This window comes from Penicillium solitum (genome assembly GCF_028829755.1).
Source record: "Penicillium solitum strain IBT 25940 chromosome Unknown utg000008l_segment0_segment0, whole genome shotgun sequence".
NCBI classification, from domain to species: Eukaryota; Fungi; Ascomycota; class Eurotiomycetes; order Eurotiales; family Aspergillaceae; genus Penicillium; species Penicillium solitum.
Window position 1 is genome coordinate 1537082 of NW_027072127.1, and position 16257 is coordinate 1553338.

Sequence of the window (16257 nt, forward strand, 5' to 3'; positions counted from 1 at the left end):
CACTTGCCTTTTTGGGCGATCTATAAAACTTTAACTAAATCTACATCTACCTCTATCTCTACATGTCTATCAGGGTGGTAGTTGATCATCGGGTAGGAACATCTTGAAAATACCATTTTGTGTAGCTGGATACATGTACAAATTTGACATAGTAAATACAATCTGGGGTGACACAGGACTCCTGTCATAGGAGTCCTGTAATACATTCGAACCAATCTAAGCCGGCAACCACTCATAATGATGAGGACCCTTGTGAACTGGTCCTGGATCCTCACCTGGAATACCAGGCTTATTATAGTTGTGGGCACCGAAGTAATCCATCTGCGCCTCCATGAATTTGGTCGGCAGTCCCAATCCACCCTCATACTTGAGATATTCCAGAGTAGCCGAGAGAGCCGGAATATACTGATCAAACATCGTCCCCTCCATGACAACCTGTTTGAGACTGTGGAAGTTCTGGCGCAACTCATGCGCGACCGCATCCACAAACTTGGTGTTCGTCAGCTCATTGTGGGCTGCAAGCGGCGGCTGTAGTAGATCCGCGATATGCTCGGACTTAATGATACATCCCGCTCGCCAAATCTGGAGACAGTCGCCCAAGTTGACATTCCAGCCTTCGTCAATTGAAGCTCGGGAAATTAGCTCCAAGCCCTGACAGAAAGATGCCAGGAACGAGCAGTACACAGCTTGCCGTAGGTTCTCGATGATCACTGCATGGTTCCGGGTTCCCTCGATCGGTTTCGGCATGGGCATCTCCAGCTTCTTCGCAGTACGCGCTCTCTCTATGCGGTTTCCACTTGAGATTCGCATGTAATGAGCGGCAGCTAACGTCGGACAAGAGACATGTCGGGCGGCAGACTCCATGAGACACCAGAGTGGAGTTCCTTCGGTGTTATCGTCGTCCTGAACCACTTTGTCAAGGACATCGTCAAGCACATATCCATCATCCCGACTAGCTCCCTCGCCTTTGCGGTCACCTTTGGGTGTTCTCTTTGTGTGTAACATATCGGCACCGATGTTAATCAAATAGTTACCCCGCAGCTCGCCAGACTCATTCCATTTAGCGAAGACATCCCCAATTTGGCCATGTTCCATGGCCAGTCCCTCATGCATGTATTGCCATGTCTCAGCAAGAACAGAAAGCATACCACCTTCGATACCATTATGGACCATCTTGATGTAGTGTCCCGATCCACCGGGTCCCATACGCTTCACGCACGGAACCCCAGATTTCGGATCATGCGCCGCATACGACTCCAAGAATGGCATAACACGCTCGATGGCTTTGGCATCTCCACCAGGTGAGAGACTGGGCCCCCGTCGCGCAGATTGATACCCACCCGAAACGCCCATTCCGATCCAGGCAACACCGATGACGGCACACTCTTTCTGGCGCCGCTCAGTGTTCCGGTAATTCTCGTTTCCGCCATCGAGGATGATATCACCCTCTTTGAGATCCGGTTTAAGCATGCGGAGTACTTCATCTGCGGGCTCGCCGTGCGTGATGGAAAACATGAATAGTTTCCGGTCGGACTTGCCCTCTAGGCTTTTGGCGAATTTGTTGATGTCGTAGAAGCCTTCGACTCGGCCTGTGATGCTCTTGTCGTCTCTTGCGTAGTGCACCACTTCATCAACGTTCTTCTTTTCTATATCCCAGACCGAGACTTGGAGACCGAGCTCAGCAAAGCGGAGGGTCATCATAGAGCCCATGTTTCCGGCTCCGACGACGCCGATGCTTTTGATTGGGGGCGGCATTGTGAATTGGTATTGGTTCTGCAAAGCTAGCTCATTCAGGGGTCACGATTCAAAGTTCATGCGCAAAATATGCGAGAGATATTCGCATGAAGATGTTTGGGATGACTTTCGCTCTTCAACGAGAAGCTTGTGGCGATCGGGTCTGTGATCCGGGGAATTGTCAATATGCAATCAGAGACGCCACGAACCAGTCAACAGAATGCGCCTCCTCTTGTATAGATGGCAAGTTTGGGCAGAAGAGGCAAACGAGGCAAAATGGTTTGATGTATAGTCTATGAAAGACTCGAGTTGTGGCCAAGCTCGATATGTGCTGATATGATACACCAGTGACGACACAAGCCCTAACCAAGAGCAGAATTCAACATTACATCACGATGGACACAGAATGAAGAAGCAATGGGCGAAACAAAAGCAAATGGGGCAAATATATACCCAATGGTACCAAGCATGGCAATCTTTCATAGAATCTCTCTCCCCATCATCCAGTGAGCTGTGCCTATTTGCCGATACGAACAGCCCCCAACAATATTACGATACACCACACCATTTTTGCTTGACAGTTTTAAGAAGGGAAAAAAAACGAACAATGTCAATCCCCCACTCAAGCCTCCAAAAAATCCCCCTCTCATACGCTTCCTGCTCAATCGGCTGCAGCCCAAACGACACACTCCCGCGCCGCCTTCAAGCAATCGCCGAAGCAGGCTTCAGCGCAATCGAGCTCTCTTTCCCAGATATCTTAGACTATGGCGCACACATCACTGGTAATCCAATTGCACCAGACAACTACCCCGCGATTATGTCCGTGGCAGAGAAGATCCGCAAACTATGCGAAGAAAACGGGTTGAAAATCATGATGCTGCAGCCATTCTCAAACTTCGAAGGCTGGGTCAAGGGCTCTGTGGATCGCGAAGAGGCATATGCTAGAGCGACAGGCTGGATGGAGATCATGAATGTGGTGGGTACGGATTTGTTGCAGGTATGACACTGATATATATTTCAACACCACCAACCTCGGAAGGCCAATAAGCTAATAATATACCTAGGTCGGAGCAACAGACACACCGGAACCCTTAATCAAGAAAGAACGCGACGTGATCATCTCCGACTTACGGGCTTTATCCGACATCCTCGCAAAACGCAAGTACCGCCTCGCCTACGAGAACTGGTGCTGGTCGACCCATGCACCCGGGTGGAAGGAAGTCTGGGAGATAGTGAAAGCTGTAGACCGCCCGAATTGCGGGTTGTGTTTGGACACATTCCAGACTGCAGGCAATGAATGGGGTGATCCGACTACCGAGTCTGGTCTAATTGAATCAGTCTCGCAGTCCCAGTCCGAGCTACAGAAGCGGTTTGAGGCGAGTATGGATGAGCTTGCGCGATCTATCCCCGGTGATAAAATCTATCTGCTGCAGATCTCGGATGCATATAAGGTGTCGCCGCCATTGGAGGACAAGACTATTGGTGGGCTGAGGGCGAGGGGTCGCTGGAGTCATGACTATAGGCCTATGCCGTATGACGGTGGGTATTTGCCCATTGAGGATGTTGCGAGGGCTGTGCTGAAAACGGGGTTCCGGGGTTGGTTCTCGATGGAGATCTTTGATAGTGGCCCGCAGGGAACTGGGAAGAAGTATGAGATGGGGTCTTTTGCGGCGAAGGCTATGGATAGTATGCAGAAGTTTTTGAAGAGTTGTGCGACAGATTGAGGGGAACAAATTGCCTGTGAAATGTTTATAATGATATATTGTTTTTGAAGTTATAGTTGGTACATTTGACATATATTGTCTGGTTAGACTTGAAATACACATTTTGAGGATTCTTTGGAAATTCGTAGACACAATTTAAGAAAACGCCGGGGTGGGATGCAAGATTGACGCCAATGAGATCATAAAGCACGCAAGATCAACTCGAAAGTCATGGATTGGGGATTATCCATTAGTTGGCGTTGCTGGGGTACGCAACGGTGTATGTGGGAACGTACTCCTCCTTGATGGAGCGCAAGCTGACGAAACGGGACATCAGGTTGGCACTGCCAGCCTTGTCATTGGTACCGCTAGCACGGGCACCACCGAAGGGCTGCTGGCCGACAACAGCACCAGTGCTCTTGCAGTTGATGTAGAAGTTACCAGCGGCGTTGCGGAGGGCCTCATCGGCGACCTGAACAGCCGCACGATCCTGGGCAAAGATAGAGCCGGTCAGAGCGTAGGTGCTGGTGCTATCGATTTTGTCACAAATCTTGGTGAAGTCGGCGTCGGTGGCGTCGTTGTAGGCGTGAATGACCAGAACGGGACCGAAAAGCTCGCGGGAAAGCAGAGGGTGGTCAGGGTTGGTGGTGCGGTAGACAGTAGGCTGGATGTACCATCCAGCGGAAGAGTCGTAAGTTCCACCGACGAGCAGCTCAAGCTCGGGGTCATTCTTAGCCTCCTCGATGACACCGGACAGCTTGTTGAATGAGGCCTCGTGGATGACGGGACCGCAGAAGTTGGTGAAGTCAGATGGCTCGCCAACGTTAATCTTCTGCACCTCAGCGACGACCTGCTGGGCGAAATCCTCGGCGATCGAAGAGGCAATGTAGGCACGGGAGGTGGCACTGCACTTCTGGCCCTGGAACTCGAAAGCACCGCGCACGGTCTGGACCGCGGCGTTGCGGACATCTGCGGACTTGTGCACCAAGTGGAAGTTCTTGCCACCGGTCTCACCCACAATACGGGGGTAGCTGCGGTATTTACCGTCGGCGACACCCTGTGAGATCTTACCGTAAAGCATACGGAAGACATCAGTGCTTCCGGTGAAGTGAAGAGCGGCAAAGTCGCGGCTTTCGAGAACGGTGCTGGTCACCTCCGCGGCGTCACCAGGAACGAACTGGATGACGTCCTTAGGGAGACCGGCCTCAAGCAGGATCTGGTGCACGAGCCAGTTGGAGGCAATGGCGGAAGGCGAGGGCTTCCAGATCACGACGTTACCCATCAGAGCGGGTGCGCCAGCCAAGTTACCGCCGATTGCGGTGAAGTTGAAGGGGCTGATCGCGTAAACGAAGCCCTCAAGAGGGCGGTACTCAAGACGGTTCCACACACCGGTAGCGTTGTGAGCAGGCTGCTGGGCGTAAAGCTCCTCGGCGTACTTCACACCAAATCGGAAGAAGTCACAGAGCTCAGCGGCGGAATCAATCTCGGCTTGCCACGCGTTCTTGCCCTGTCCGTGCATAGTCAAGGCCATAATGTCGTAGCGGTACTTGGTCGCAATAAGATCAGCGGCCTTGAGGAAGATGCTAGCACGCTCGGAGAAAGGAGTATCGGCCCAGGACTTGCGTGCGGCGAGAGCCGAATCAATGGCGGACTGAACATCGGCCTTTGATGCGTTGGAATAAGTTGCCACAGGAGCATGAGTTGCGGGGTTAGACTGAGTGAAGGTTTCATATCCCTTGAGCTGTGTGATTGAGTGTTAGAAATTGTTGTTTCAGTATATATGATGTTGCTTCTTAAATGCTTACCTCCTTGCCCGCAACAACCAGAGGCACGTTCAAAGGAGCCTTCTGCGTGTACTTGGCCAAAGCCTCTTCGAGGCCCTTACGATCCGGAGTTCCAGGAATATAGTGTTTCTTAAGGTCCAAAATTAGCATGGATGATCAAACAATCTCAATTCCAACACCGAACTTACGTTAGGTTCATTGTTAATCTGGGGCACCTTGAAAGTGGCGTAAGTGCCCATGGAGCGTGTGCTGGAGCTCGGAATGCGGCATGCGAGGCGCGAAATGGGCGCGCGGGTGCGCAAAATAGAGGACATCATTATGATAGTTTGAAACGATGACAATGAATCAACTCTTCCAAGTATTGAAAAGGGAAGATTTGGAGAAGAAGTAGACGCGGGGAAGAATGGTGGAAATGGCCGGCTACTACCGGTCAGGGAAGCTCATAGCTGCATGGTACAAAGCCTGGGACTGGCTGAAGGCGATAGCCAATCAGCAGTGGCCGGTTGTTGTCCCGGGTGGATCCCACCGGGCCGGCGTCTATCAGCGCGGCTTCAAGAGAAATCAACTTGTTCACCGGGCCTTTGTCCTGAAAATTCAAGTTCTTATTAGTCAAGAGATAATACAGGACATAATAAACAATTGACATTCCCCGCAAAGATAGATAAGCTTGATAGTGGTGATTTAAGTTGTTTTAGAAAAAAGAAAATATAGAATCAAACCCACTGATCAGCGCTAAATTTATACAATGTACAAAGTGCACAGAAAAACAATATCTATAATTCCCTGGATTGATATATTATATTCCAATATCTATCTCTCCCCCACATGGTATCATATGCGTAGTAAAAGCACCATTTAGATAGGAGCATTCCAAAAATAACAGCAGATCAAACAGACTCTATGCAATCCACCACCACACCCGCTCGAGCCAGTTGCGTGGCTGGGGTACAATCTCCTCTTCCTCAAGTCGGTCAATCTCGTCCTTGCCGCTGAAAATGTCAAGTTCTGACACCTTGACTACCCATGGCGTCTTGTAATAGAATTTGTGGCCGAAGTACAGCACGAAAAAGATCACGAAGACAATGTAGGAAACAAGGAAGTCCGACGCGGTGAATGAACCTGGGAAGAATATCGTATAGCCGTTGGTAATAGCCAGTAGTGATACAAAGACCATAACATAGTAAGCGCCGTAGGGCTGGAAAGGAGTAATGAAGGGCCGCGAGCTGAGCAGCCCGTGGAAATCCAAAGCACTGCGGAAACGCTAAAAGACATATTGTTAGTAATGTTATCGTAAAAGGAACACAAAAAATGACAATTTGACGTACCAAGTATGCCACTGCCACGATGACCCAAGCGAGGAAACCTCCGATTGTAGTGATATTGGTAAACCAATAAAACACGGTTGAACCAGAGTTAGACAGGTTCAAAAAGGAGAGTAGACCAATTGCCCAAGTGGCCAATACAGCATTGTATGGGACACCATTTTTGTTGCAGCGAAGGAAAAATGCAGGAGCCTGACCCTCACCGGCGAGCGAGTAAAGTGTGCGAGATCCAGCAAAGAGCCAAGAATTACCCGAGGAGCAGGCAGAGGTAAGAATGGCAGCATTGATAACGTGGTTCAATCCAGTAATACCAGCATTTTGGATACCAACAACGAATGGACTGGCGCCAGCACCAGAACCACCGCTCGCAACACCCTGCAGGAGGTTCTTGTCATTGTATGCGACCGTCACACCAATGACCAAGCTACCCAAGACATAGAATGCGAAAAGACGGTAGATAAACCGCTTTGACGCCTTGGGGATGTTGCGACGTGGCGACTCAGCCTCACCGGCAGCAGCGGTGATCAGCTCTGGAGAGAAAATGAAGGAGAATCCGCACTTTATCATAGCGGTCCAGAATGCCAGGAAGCGGCCTGTGCTGATGCTCGGAACCAAGTAGGGTTCCACGAATGCCCCGGGCGTTTTCCAGTATCGGAAGCCGAGACGGTCATGGTTAGGACCTCCGCCGAAGAACAGTACGATGCCCAAGATGATTAGACCGAGGATCGCAATGATCTTGAGTGATGCGAACCAGAATTCAGCTTCACCGTACCAAGAGACTGCGATAATGTTGAGGAGGAGAACGACTAGAGTGATTCGGTTAGAGGATATCACAAATACTGGACTGTTCGCACACTGGGTACTCACGAACGAGAATAATTGCGATCCATACACCCACATTGACTGGTGAATCCCAATACTCAATGACAAGACCACATGCAGTGACTTCTGATGCTAGCAACATTGAAAATGAATACCTACATAGTGGCATTTATTAGTTTGACGAACGCGGACCTTGACAGAAGGGATAATTACCAGTAATTGTATCCTGGTGGGCATTTGGATTAGCATTCGAGATATTGAATCTTTAACGGTGGTTTGGACATACCAATAGCAAACCCAAGGCTGGGCTCCGTAAACCGAGTGATCAAATAAGGCGTAGAAACCCCCTGGATGGGGAGATATGTTGTCATTTCACCAAGCATGTTCATGACAAAGTACACAATACTTGACATGACAATATAACCCATGAGCAAAGGAGCTATCACATATTAGCCCCATATCAAGTTGAGCTTTTCTGCAGGATTCTTACCAGGACCAACCGTCGACAGGGATGCACCACTGCCAACAAACAGACCAGTACCGATACAACCACCCAGAGCCAAGAATTGAACATGACGCGAGCTCAAACCACGCTTAGTGCTTGAGTTTTGAGCTGTGATCTCTCCCTGTATGGCTTTTGGGTCATCATACGGGGACTCGGGACGAACCCCGGCCTCGAGACTCTTCGATGAGTCGTCTTTCATGATGCGCGAAGGCAGTGAAGTAGGGATGTTTACCAATCTAGGACTCAACTCGGGGGGGAGAGGAGGAACGGCGACGCAAGGGGCAATTCTGGGTAATGTAGAAACCTATGAAGCAACTTGAAATATCCGGGGAAAGACATAATTTGTATTATACGACAAAGCTACTCTGTAGGCTTCAGACTGTTATCTTCGGGATCCCCCTGCAGATGAGATAAAAAATATACGCCTTGATAGTGCTCCAATAGGAGCAAATGTTCTCTAGAAAGATAATAAAAACCCAAGGGGAAATGAATTTCCTTCGCCAATCAGTGATTAAGAGCCCGTGGATTTCATCAAACAATGTGAAATATGCCCAATTTCCCAAAGAGATCGCGCCATCACGGGAGCAGTGATTGAGTTCCTAGAGATGATTGGCGCCCACATTGCCGTTTAGTTCTAGCTTGGTCTCGCTGGCTCCTGCCTTATCGTGTTTTGATTTTGTGCATATCTCAGGATTCTCGTGTCAGATTGCTCTTATCTTACCCTTGACAAATTGCCTCTCGATAAATATTCCTCAAAGCTTCTAGCGTCGTTCTATTGCTTAGCTTAAACCTTCTTTACAGTAAGCACCGGGTGGTCTGCGATTGGTGCGCTAAATTGACTTTAAACATTTGCCTCCCGCTTGCCACGGGAATCACGTGGTGTGTGTGGATGGGGAAGAATCCGGGGTAAAAATAGGCGGACCTGCCCAGGTGTGGCTCTAAATAATATCAGACATAAAGCTTAGAACGTTGAGTGCATCCACTTGGGAACACACTGGAGCAGCATACTGGAACATTCTTGGGAGGCACTAAACCGAAAGTAACCGGAAGCGAGTCAGCGAGTCACGCGGGCAGAAAGACCGGCCCGGTCAAATTGTGCTTATCGCTTATCAGTGGACCCGTCCAATATCAAACCGGCCCGTGATCGTTCGGCAGGGTCAAATCTGCGAACCTACTGTTGGCTGCAGATTGCAAGGATAAAGAGGCAAATATCAAAGCGTCATTCAATCTCGCTCGGACACAAATGATCTCCCTACCCGATCGTACCGTAATAGGTCCTCGTGGCGCTACAGTTTTATATTCTAAAAGTTGGTATAATTTAAAGAAAACATGAATAATAGTAATGTCAATCCATAGATTGTAGTACATAAAAACTGACAGGCCCTCCCGGCCCGTTTGGATGGACCTGCTGACCGTACCGGTGCCTGGCGGTTGCCACCGGCTCTTTACCTCTTACCCAATGAGTTCCACCGACACAATCGCCATATCTAAAAGGTCGCCTTCAACCGTGGCTCTTCCCTTTCTTCGACCATTTACTCTAAGTCTTCCACCTTTGACTTACTACAGAGCAACTCCCTCTTTCATACTCTATCATTAATCGTCTCAAATACTACATCTTAACTGTCAGCCATGAAGGCTGCACCTTCCGTGCGTGTGCCCCTCAAGGCCGCCGCCCAGACCACCAGACTGGTGAGCAACACCAGCAACTCCCGATCTTCAGTCGCCTCAGTTTCAGCCTCCAACGTATGGCAACCACAAACCAAAGCCCCGCCTCCGCTACCACGCAAGGCATTGACAGCACCCCTGGCTAAGCTGCCGCTGTCATCTGTTCTGCGCTCGTTGCTGGTTCTATCTGTTTCCTCGTCATCTCTACTTCTCAAGCCATGCATCTACACTCTATCTCTGCTGGCTCATCCCCGCAATGCATTCTGGGATGTCTCCAAAAACCCAATGCTGAACATGCTTGTCAAGCACACCATCTATAAACAATTCAACGCTGGCGAGAACAAGCTCGAAGTCCAAAATTCGATCAACCAAATCAAAGCTCTCGGGTGCCGTGGTGTACTCCTGGGATATGCCCGTGAGGTCCTCGTCGATGAGAACTCGGATGCCGCGTACGACGCCAAGGTCGCTCTGGCTGAGATTCAGATTTGGATGGAAGGCACCCTCCAGACAGTCGACATGGCCCAACCTGGCGACTTTGTCGCTTTGAAATTCACTGGAATGGGCACCGACGCCCTCCGCCTGTTGCAGTCGCAGACTATGCCCACTGAGACCATGGACAACTCTATCCTGAAGGTCTGCGATCTCGCCATCTCCCGTGGTGTCCGCCTGCTGGTCGACGCCGAAGAGCAGGCTGTCCAGCCTGGTATTGAGGCCTGGATCATGAAGTACCAGAAATACTGCAACTCGCAGACCCCCGGCCGTGCCATCTTCTACGGGACTTACCAAGCCTACCTGCGCTCTACCCCTGCCACTCTTGCCGGCCACCTTGAGACTGCTCGTGCTGAGGGATACACACTTGGTGTCAAGCTCGTTCGCGGCGCTTACATGAAGACTGAGCCCCGCCACGTCGTCTGGGCTGAGAAGGAGGAGACTGACGAGTGCTATGATCAAGTTGTCGAGTCCCTCCTCACTCGCAAGTACAACTCTATGCTCAAGGCTCCCTCAAGGGACACCCCTACCGAACTCCCTCCCGTGAATGTCATCATTGCTACTCACAACCGTGAGTCTGTCCGCAAGGCTCATGCTCTGCGCATGCAACAGGCTACCCGCGGCGAGGACTACGGTGTCGATCTTAGCTATGCCCAGCTCCAGGGTATGGCTGATGAGGTTAGCTGCGAATTGCTTCAAGGATTCGAGAGTGCCGAGGACAGTGTTGGCGCTACCCCCATCGATGCTCCCAACGTCTTCAAGCTCTTGACCTGGGGCTCCGTTCAGGAATGCATGGGCTTCTTGCTTCGTCGCGCCGTCGAGAACACTGAGGCTGTTGGCCGTACTAAGGACTCTCAGATCGCTATGATCGCTGAGTTGAAGCGTCGCATTGGCAACGTTTTTAGCAGCAGCAAGTGAGATTTGAGTCCTGATTTTCCTTTTCGGAGGCTACATAGATCGTTTTGCCTTTCCTTAGCAGCCCACGGGCTGTTTTGCTGCATTTTTGTTTGCGTCTAGCTGGGTGCATTTTTCATGGCGTTGCTACTGCTTTATGAGAACCTTAAGAAGTCCATTCTGATGATGATCAATGAAATCAATTTTTGAAAATGAAGTGCTTTTATCCTTAGAATATCTTTTAGTCAAGATAGCAATCAAATTAAGATATCAGACCAGAGAGATAATCTGATAGGCATGATTGAGGTCGAATCATTTGGAATTTAGTCCCCACCAGGTTAGAAGGCTTGCCCCTCCCGAGGTTACTTGTATGTGTCGGAGGGGCCATCCGATAGTCTGCCCCGTATATCCTACTCATCACCCCAAGAAGCATCTCATTTACTTCTTTTAAACAAGTAAACTTGACAAGACTGTCCTTCAAGCATTTCACAAGCCAGAATCAAACACCCAAAATGCACATCCTTTCCGAACCAAATGTTTCCAAAATCTTCCGCAGTCTAACACAAGACCAATGCCACGACTTCATCACAACACTCGGCAATGCCTTGATCAGCATAACCGAAGAATCAAAGCCCTCAACCCCAGCATCATCCAAAAAAATCCACCAACCCCTCCGCACAGTCTTCACCACAAGCAATGACAACACCTGCATCTTCATGCCGGTATCGGACACGGCCTCCACCGGCATAAAAGTGGTAACAGCAAGTCCATCGGGAATCCAAGGCGTAATCAACATCTTCAACCCCGAAGGCCGCCTGCAAGGCCTGCTAGCCGCAGCAGAAGTAACAGCCTTCCGCACCGCACTAGCAACAATGACCCTCTTCGTGCGCTGCACGACCCTCCGCAAGGACAACGTGCTTGTTCTCGGCAGCGGGCGCCAAGCAGAGTGGCATGCGCGTCTTGCACTACTGCTGTATCCCGAACAGGTGCGACGGGTAACGTTTGTGAATCGCGGTGCGAAGAGACTCGCCGAGATGGAGAGGGATATTGTTTCTGAATTGCGGGGGACTTATCCCGGTGTTGTTTTTGACACGCTTGCTAAGGAAGGTGTTGATGATTATGAGCAGAGGCTTGGGGAGAAACTTTCGGCTGCCGATGTTATCTTTAGTTGTACGCCTGCTACGGTGCCGAATTTTGGGTATGCGGCGTTGCAGAAGAATCCTAAGCAGAGGTTTATCTCGCTTATTGGTTCGTATAAGCCGAATATGCATGAGATTGATACTGAGACTTTGCTTTCGGGTGGTGGGAAGGTTTATGTTGATTCCAAGACGGCTTGTCTTGAGGAGGCTGGGGAGTTGATTACTGCTGGTCTTGGGGAGGAGCAGTTGATTGAGATGGGGGATCTTTTGGGGGCGGAGGGGATTGTGGAGGGAGCGGTTGATGTTCCTGCTGGTTGTAATGTTGTTTATAAATGTGTCGGTATGGGACTTATGGATCTTGTTGTTGGGAAGAAGGTGCTTGATGTTGGGGTTGAGATGGAGCTTGGGACTCATGTTGATGGGTTCTAAGTATCTTCGGTATGTCTGCATTTTAGAACGGGAAACATTAGCTATCGTTGATCAAAATTATTATTGGAAATCATTGGCCTACTACAGCATTTACTCCTGGGCTTACATGCTACAATACCAAGTTATCAAGTTACTGGAATCGCTTTTGCTGATCTCAACACTCGAGTCATTCAAAGTCATTAACTCTGAACCTCCATTGGATCATTATGCACCCTCAAACTAACGCCCATTCTCTGGTAGGCATCCGAAAGTCGTTTGTAATCTTCATGAATCCCAGGACAGAGCAAGGCAAACCCAATAGAATAGGAATGAAGTCTCTCTGCCTCCCCAGGCCACACGAACCGCCTAGCCCTGGAGAGGATGAGGAAGTAAACTGGAGGAGAGACAATGCTGAAAGTGAAGTGAAAATACTGCTATCAAGGTATTTCGACCTCATCCAGTACCATTAGGGAGTTATAGCGTCAACTGGTACTAAGATATGACCTATATAGATATATATGCCCATTTAATAGTATGAAACGAACGCATAGACGGACTTGGGCGGGTTAGTCTGCTAACGATTCTTGAAGCTGGAGGTAATAGATTAGCATTATAGATAAAGTAAATTATAGATATGAAAAAAAGTAAAAGAAAAAAAAAAGTAGATTATAAAAGTGATCAAAGGTATCAAAGATCCTAAAGACCCCAAAATAGCCCCAAACCCCAAAAAAGCCGATGCGCGGAGCAAAATGAATCCGGGATGCGGGGATATCTTGCCTTTATCGATTAGCCTTCCCTTTTTCTCCTCACGTGGGCCATTTTCTAACGGACATTCCGGTCTGACATCTCCTTTTTATTTCCAATCTATTTATATATTTCCCTTTCTCTAGACAATGCCCTGATCCGCTGTCACGGTAATGGACGACTCGACCCCGACGCCCGCCCAGCAGAAACGTCCTCGCGTGGCCGAAGAAAACCGCAAGCGAGCTGTTCGAGCGTATGCTATCGCCCCAGTATATCAATTAAATCGAATCCTCTAACTCAATCGGTTTTGCGCAGGTGCGATGGTTGTCGCCGGGTGAAAGAGAAATGCGAAGGAGGTGTGCCCTGTCGGAGATGTCTGCGATATCGCCGCCAATGCAATTTTACTCACATTGACCCCAATGAAAAGACCCGGTCAACGTCTGTCTCGTAGGTCTACCGCATAACCATATCATATTGCCATTTAGACCGCTAATGGCGCAACCCCTGATACCAGACTTTTGGACCGAGCAGCCGCCCAGAGTCGAAATGACATCGCTGAGGCAGAACGGGTGCGCCTGATGGAACGTCTCCTGTCGCATTATATACCCAATATCACTTTCGATATTCAGTCTCTGCGCCAGGCCGCAGAGGATCTGAAGACCAAACACCGCGATTCTGAGTCCGATGCGATTTCCACCCGGGAAGACCCCAATGAGCTGGAGGATCTTGCCATTGATGAGGAGGATTTTACAATCAAGGCTATGGCCGATAACACAACCGGTATGTTGATCACCGGAGTACGTATATGGGGATTTCTTGATTGACACTATTTCTCAGAATATTCCGGGGAATTTTCATACTTGAATTTCACAATGAAGATCCGGAAGAAAATCGATGAGTGGATGAAGACTGCAGCACCCGAGGTAGGTTCCCGTGAATTGTCGGTGAGCGAAGCCACTCATGCTAAACCCAACCTCGCAGGCAACTTCTGAAGTTGAGCCTTTTGAAGAACGATGGCGAAGTACACAACTTCAGTCCGCGTCACCTCAGGTGTCTTCCTCAATTACATGTTTACCGCCGCGCTATGTCGCCGATTTTCTTGTCCAGATCTTCTTCAAATACGCACAAACCAATAATTTCTACATTGAGGAAGATTGGTTAATTGAGAAATTGGGCATCTGCTACACTGACCCTGAAAGTTTGTCATTTGACGATGCAGGCGCGGTGTGCTGTATTCTTATGGTTCTGGCGGTGGGCACTCAATTCGCACATATGGAGTCATCCACGCCCGTGAATTGTTTGCCCTCGGGTTCTACGGCAAGTCAGGACCACCACTTCTCGGAAGATGAGGTCGGACTCACATTCTACCAATTTGCCTCGAGGCTTTTACCAGACATCATCGCCACCGCTTCGGTTCGAAGTGTGCAGGCCTGTCTACTTATTGGGACGTACTTGCTTCCATTGGATACTTCAGGGTTATGCTACACATACTTTGGCTTAGCACTGAAATTGGCCATTCAAAATGGAATGCATCGGAGGTATCACGGCGAAGGCCTGTCTCCGCGCATGATCGAAGTGCGAAATCGGGTTTTCTGGACAGCTTTTACTATTGAAAAGCGTGTCAGCATTCTCCACGGCAGACCGTCATCGTTATCGGACCGCGACGTTGATGCGCCCCTGCCGGTCGATTTCCCCGGATTGATGCCCATCCATCAACCCTCAAACCATACAAATATGGTAACACTCATAACATTGACTTTGAAGCTTGGAGAGGTATCAAATGAAATTACCTCATTGCGAAAATACCGCAAAGAGCAACAGCAGGACTGTCTGGAACGATTGCTGAATTTCCGGAAACATCTTGTTGATTGGTGGTCGACTCTACCGGAAGAGATTACCTGTCGCGATTTGAATCCCGCAGGACCACTTTTCAGATCTAATGTCCATCTCAAGCTAGACTACTGTCTGACTCGAGTCTTCATTGGACGACCTTTCCTTTTCAGTAATATCAAAGGCATCTACCAGACCCCCTCTCAAGGCCCGCCGTATAAGGGCTCCGCCGCTCTATCTGGCTTGTCAAAGAACCGTGCGACTCTTGTTACAGATTGCGTGGAAGCAGCTTTGGAAATCATCGATTTGTGCCGCTTGCTCCGTGACGAGACCGGTCTCGCGCGAGCCTCGTTTACCGAATTTAGTTCATGCCGTGCAGCTTTGCTGGTCATTTTGGCCCAGGGCCTGACCAAACGAACCGAAAGACTCGGTGCTGCTCTCGAACAGGGAATTTCTCTAATCAAGATTATGTCTATGGGTGTTGGCTCAGCTCGTTCAGCTGTTAGTGTCATAGAAGCGCTCGAACGTGCCATTCGCCGTCTTGAAGCATGGAGCGAGACCCAACCGGATATGAGCAGCGGAGGTGCCGTCGAGTCCGCCTACGACCGGTTCAAAAACTGGGAAATGCTTTGGAAAGCAGGACCTATCTCACCTTCCACGCTCGCGTGGCAACAGCAGGAAAATTATGCTTCAAGTGAGCAAAATGTCCCGCAAAGTGTACAATCCCAAGCGCCTACTATGGCGGGTCCTTCTAATATTCTCCATGGCATGACCCTGACACCTCCTTCTGCGGCCATGATCGGTGTGGGCGGTGCTGTTACAACACCTGCTGGGCCTAGTCAGAGCATTCCAGAAGACGAAGAAGTCCCACTCCCCGATACTTTCTCCATTTCTCAGCAGTCCCTCTCACAGATGCCACACTTTGGCTTTGATCATTTTGTTTCCAATTTCCCGCAAGAATTGGGCGAGTTCACTGCTATTCCTTGCTTCGAGCCAGATTCACAGGGTCAGCCTAATGGTTTGCCTGGTGCTGAAATGAAGCCCCCTAGTGGCAGATCTGACCCCCCTCACTGGCTGAACTTCATGAGGGATCCATGATCAAATTTTTTTCCATCTTGCTTTGTTTATTAAGCAGCGACTCATTTATACAACATGTTTGGGTTGGGTCTTATGACTTTGGTTTTCGTTTTATTGGTATACCATCTTGCGACTGTGTGT

General features: G+C 49.4%; 7 protein-coding genes across 7 annotated transcripts; 4 read left to right on the forward strand and 3 right to left on the reverse strand.

The window, feature by feature from the left end:
• Nucleotides 1-216: 216 nt before the first annotated feature.
• On the reverse strand, nt 217-1755 carry N7455_009866 (6-phosphogluconate dehydrogenase, decarboxylating; the record flags this gene model as incomplete). The annotated part of the gene is made up of 1 exon (XM_040961743.2): nt 217-1755. One exon carries the CDS (start codon nt 1753-1755, stop codon nt 217-219), a length of 1539 nt encoding a protein of 512 aa, XP_040807812.2.
• A 586-nt stretch (nt 1756-2341) lies between these two features.
• Nucleotides 2342-3458, forward strand: N7455_009867 (sugar phosphate isomerase/epimerase family protein; the record flags this gene model as incomplete). The annotated part of the gene is made up of 2 exons (XM_040961730.2): nt 2342-2731; nt 2799-3458. 2 exons carry the CDS (start codon nt 2342-2344, stop codon nt 3456-3458), a joined length of 1050 nt encoding a protein of 349 aa, XP_040807828.2.
• A 229-nt stretch (nt 3459-3687) lies between these two features.
• Nucleotides 3688-5538, reverse strand: prnC (delta-1-pyrroline-5-carboxylate dehydrogenase prnC; the record flags this gene model as incomplete). The annotated part of the gene is made up of 3 exons (XM_040961721.2): nt 3688-5178; nt 5243-5350; nt 5410-5538. The coding sequence occupies 3 exons, from the start codon at nt 5536-5538 to the stop codon at nt 3688-3690; spliced, it is 1728 nt and encodes a 575-aa protein (XP_040807805.2).
• Nucleotides 5539-6119: 581 nt separating this feature from the next.
• Nucleotides 6120-8069, reverse strand: N7455_009869 (uncharacterized protein; the record flags this gene model as incomplete). Its single annotated transcript, XM_040961738.2, has 6 exons — nt 6120-6482; nt 6547-7349; nt 7411-7520; nt 7579-7591; nt 7652-7804; nt 7856-8069. 6 exons carry the CDS (start codon nt 8067-8069, stop codon nt 6120-6122), a joined length of 1656 nt encoding a protein of 551 aa, XP_040807827.2.
• A 1430-nt stretch (nt 8070-9499) lies between these two features.
• N7455_009870 (proline dehydrogenase family protein) lies at nt 9500-10942 on the forward strand (the record flags this gene model as incomplete). Its single annotated transcript, XM_040961749.2, has 1 exon — nt 9500-10942. One exon carries the CDS (start codon nt 9500-9502, stop codon nt 10940-10942), a length of 1443 nt encoding a protein of 480 aa, XP_040807820.2.
• Nucleotides 10943-11430: 488 nt separating this feature from the next.
• On the forward strand, nt 11431-12486 carry N7455_009871 (putative proline utilization protein PrnX; the record flags this gene model as incomplete). The annotated part of the gene is made up of 1 exon (XM_040961734.2): nt 11431-12486. One exon carries the CDS (start codon nt 11431-11433, stop codon nt 12484-12486), a length of 1056 nt encoding a protein of 351 aa, XP_040807840.2.
• An 857-nt stretch (nt 12487-13343) lies between these two features.
• Nucleotides 13344-16137, forward strand: N7455_009872 (Zn(II)2Cys6 transcription factor; the record flags this gene model as incomplete). The annotated part of the gene is made up of 5 exons (XM_040961717.2): nt 13344-13462; nt 13525-13656; nt 13724-13989; nt 14047-14132; nt 14191-16137. Exons 1-5 carry the CDS (start codon nt 13383-13385, stop codon nt 16135-16137), a joined length of 2511 nt encoding a protein of 836 aa, XP_040807843.1. The 5' UTR covers nt 13344-13382.
• Between the last annotated feature and the right edge of the window lie 120 nt (nt 16138-16257).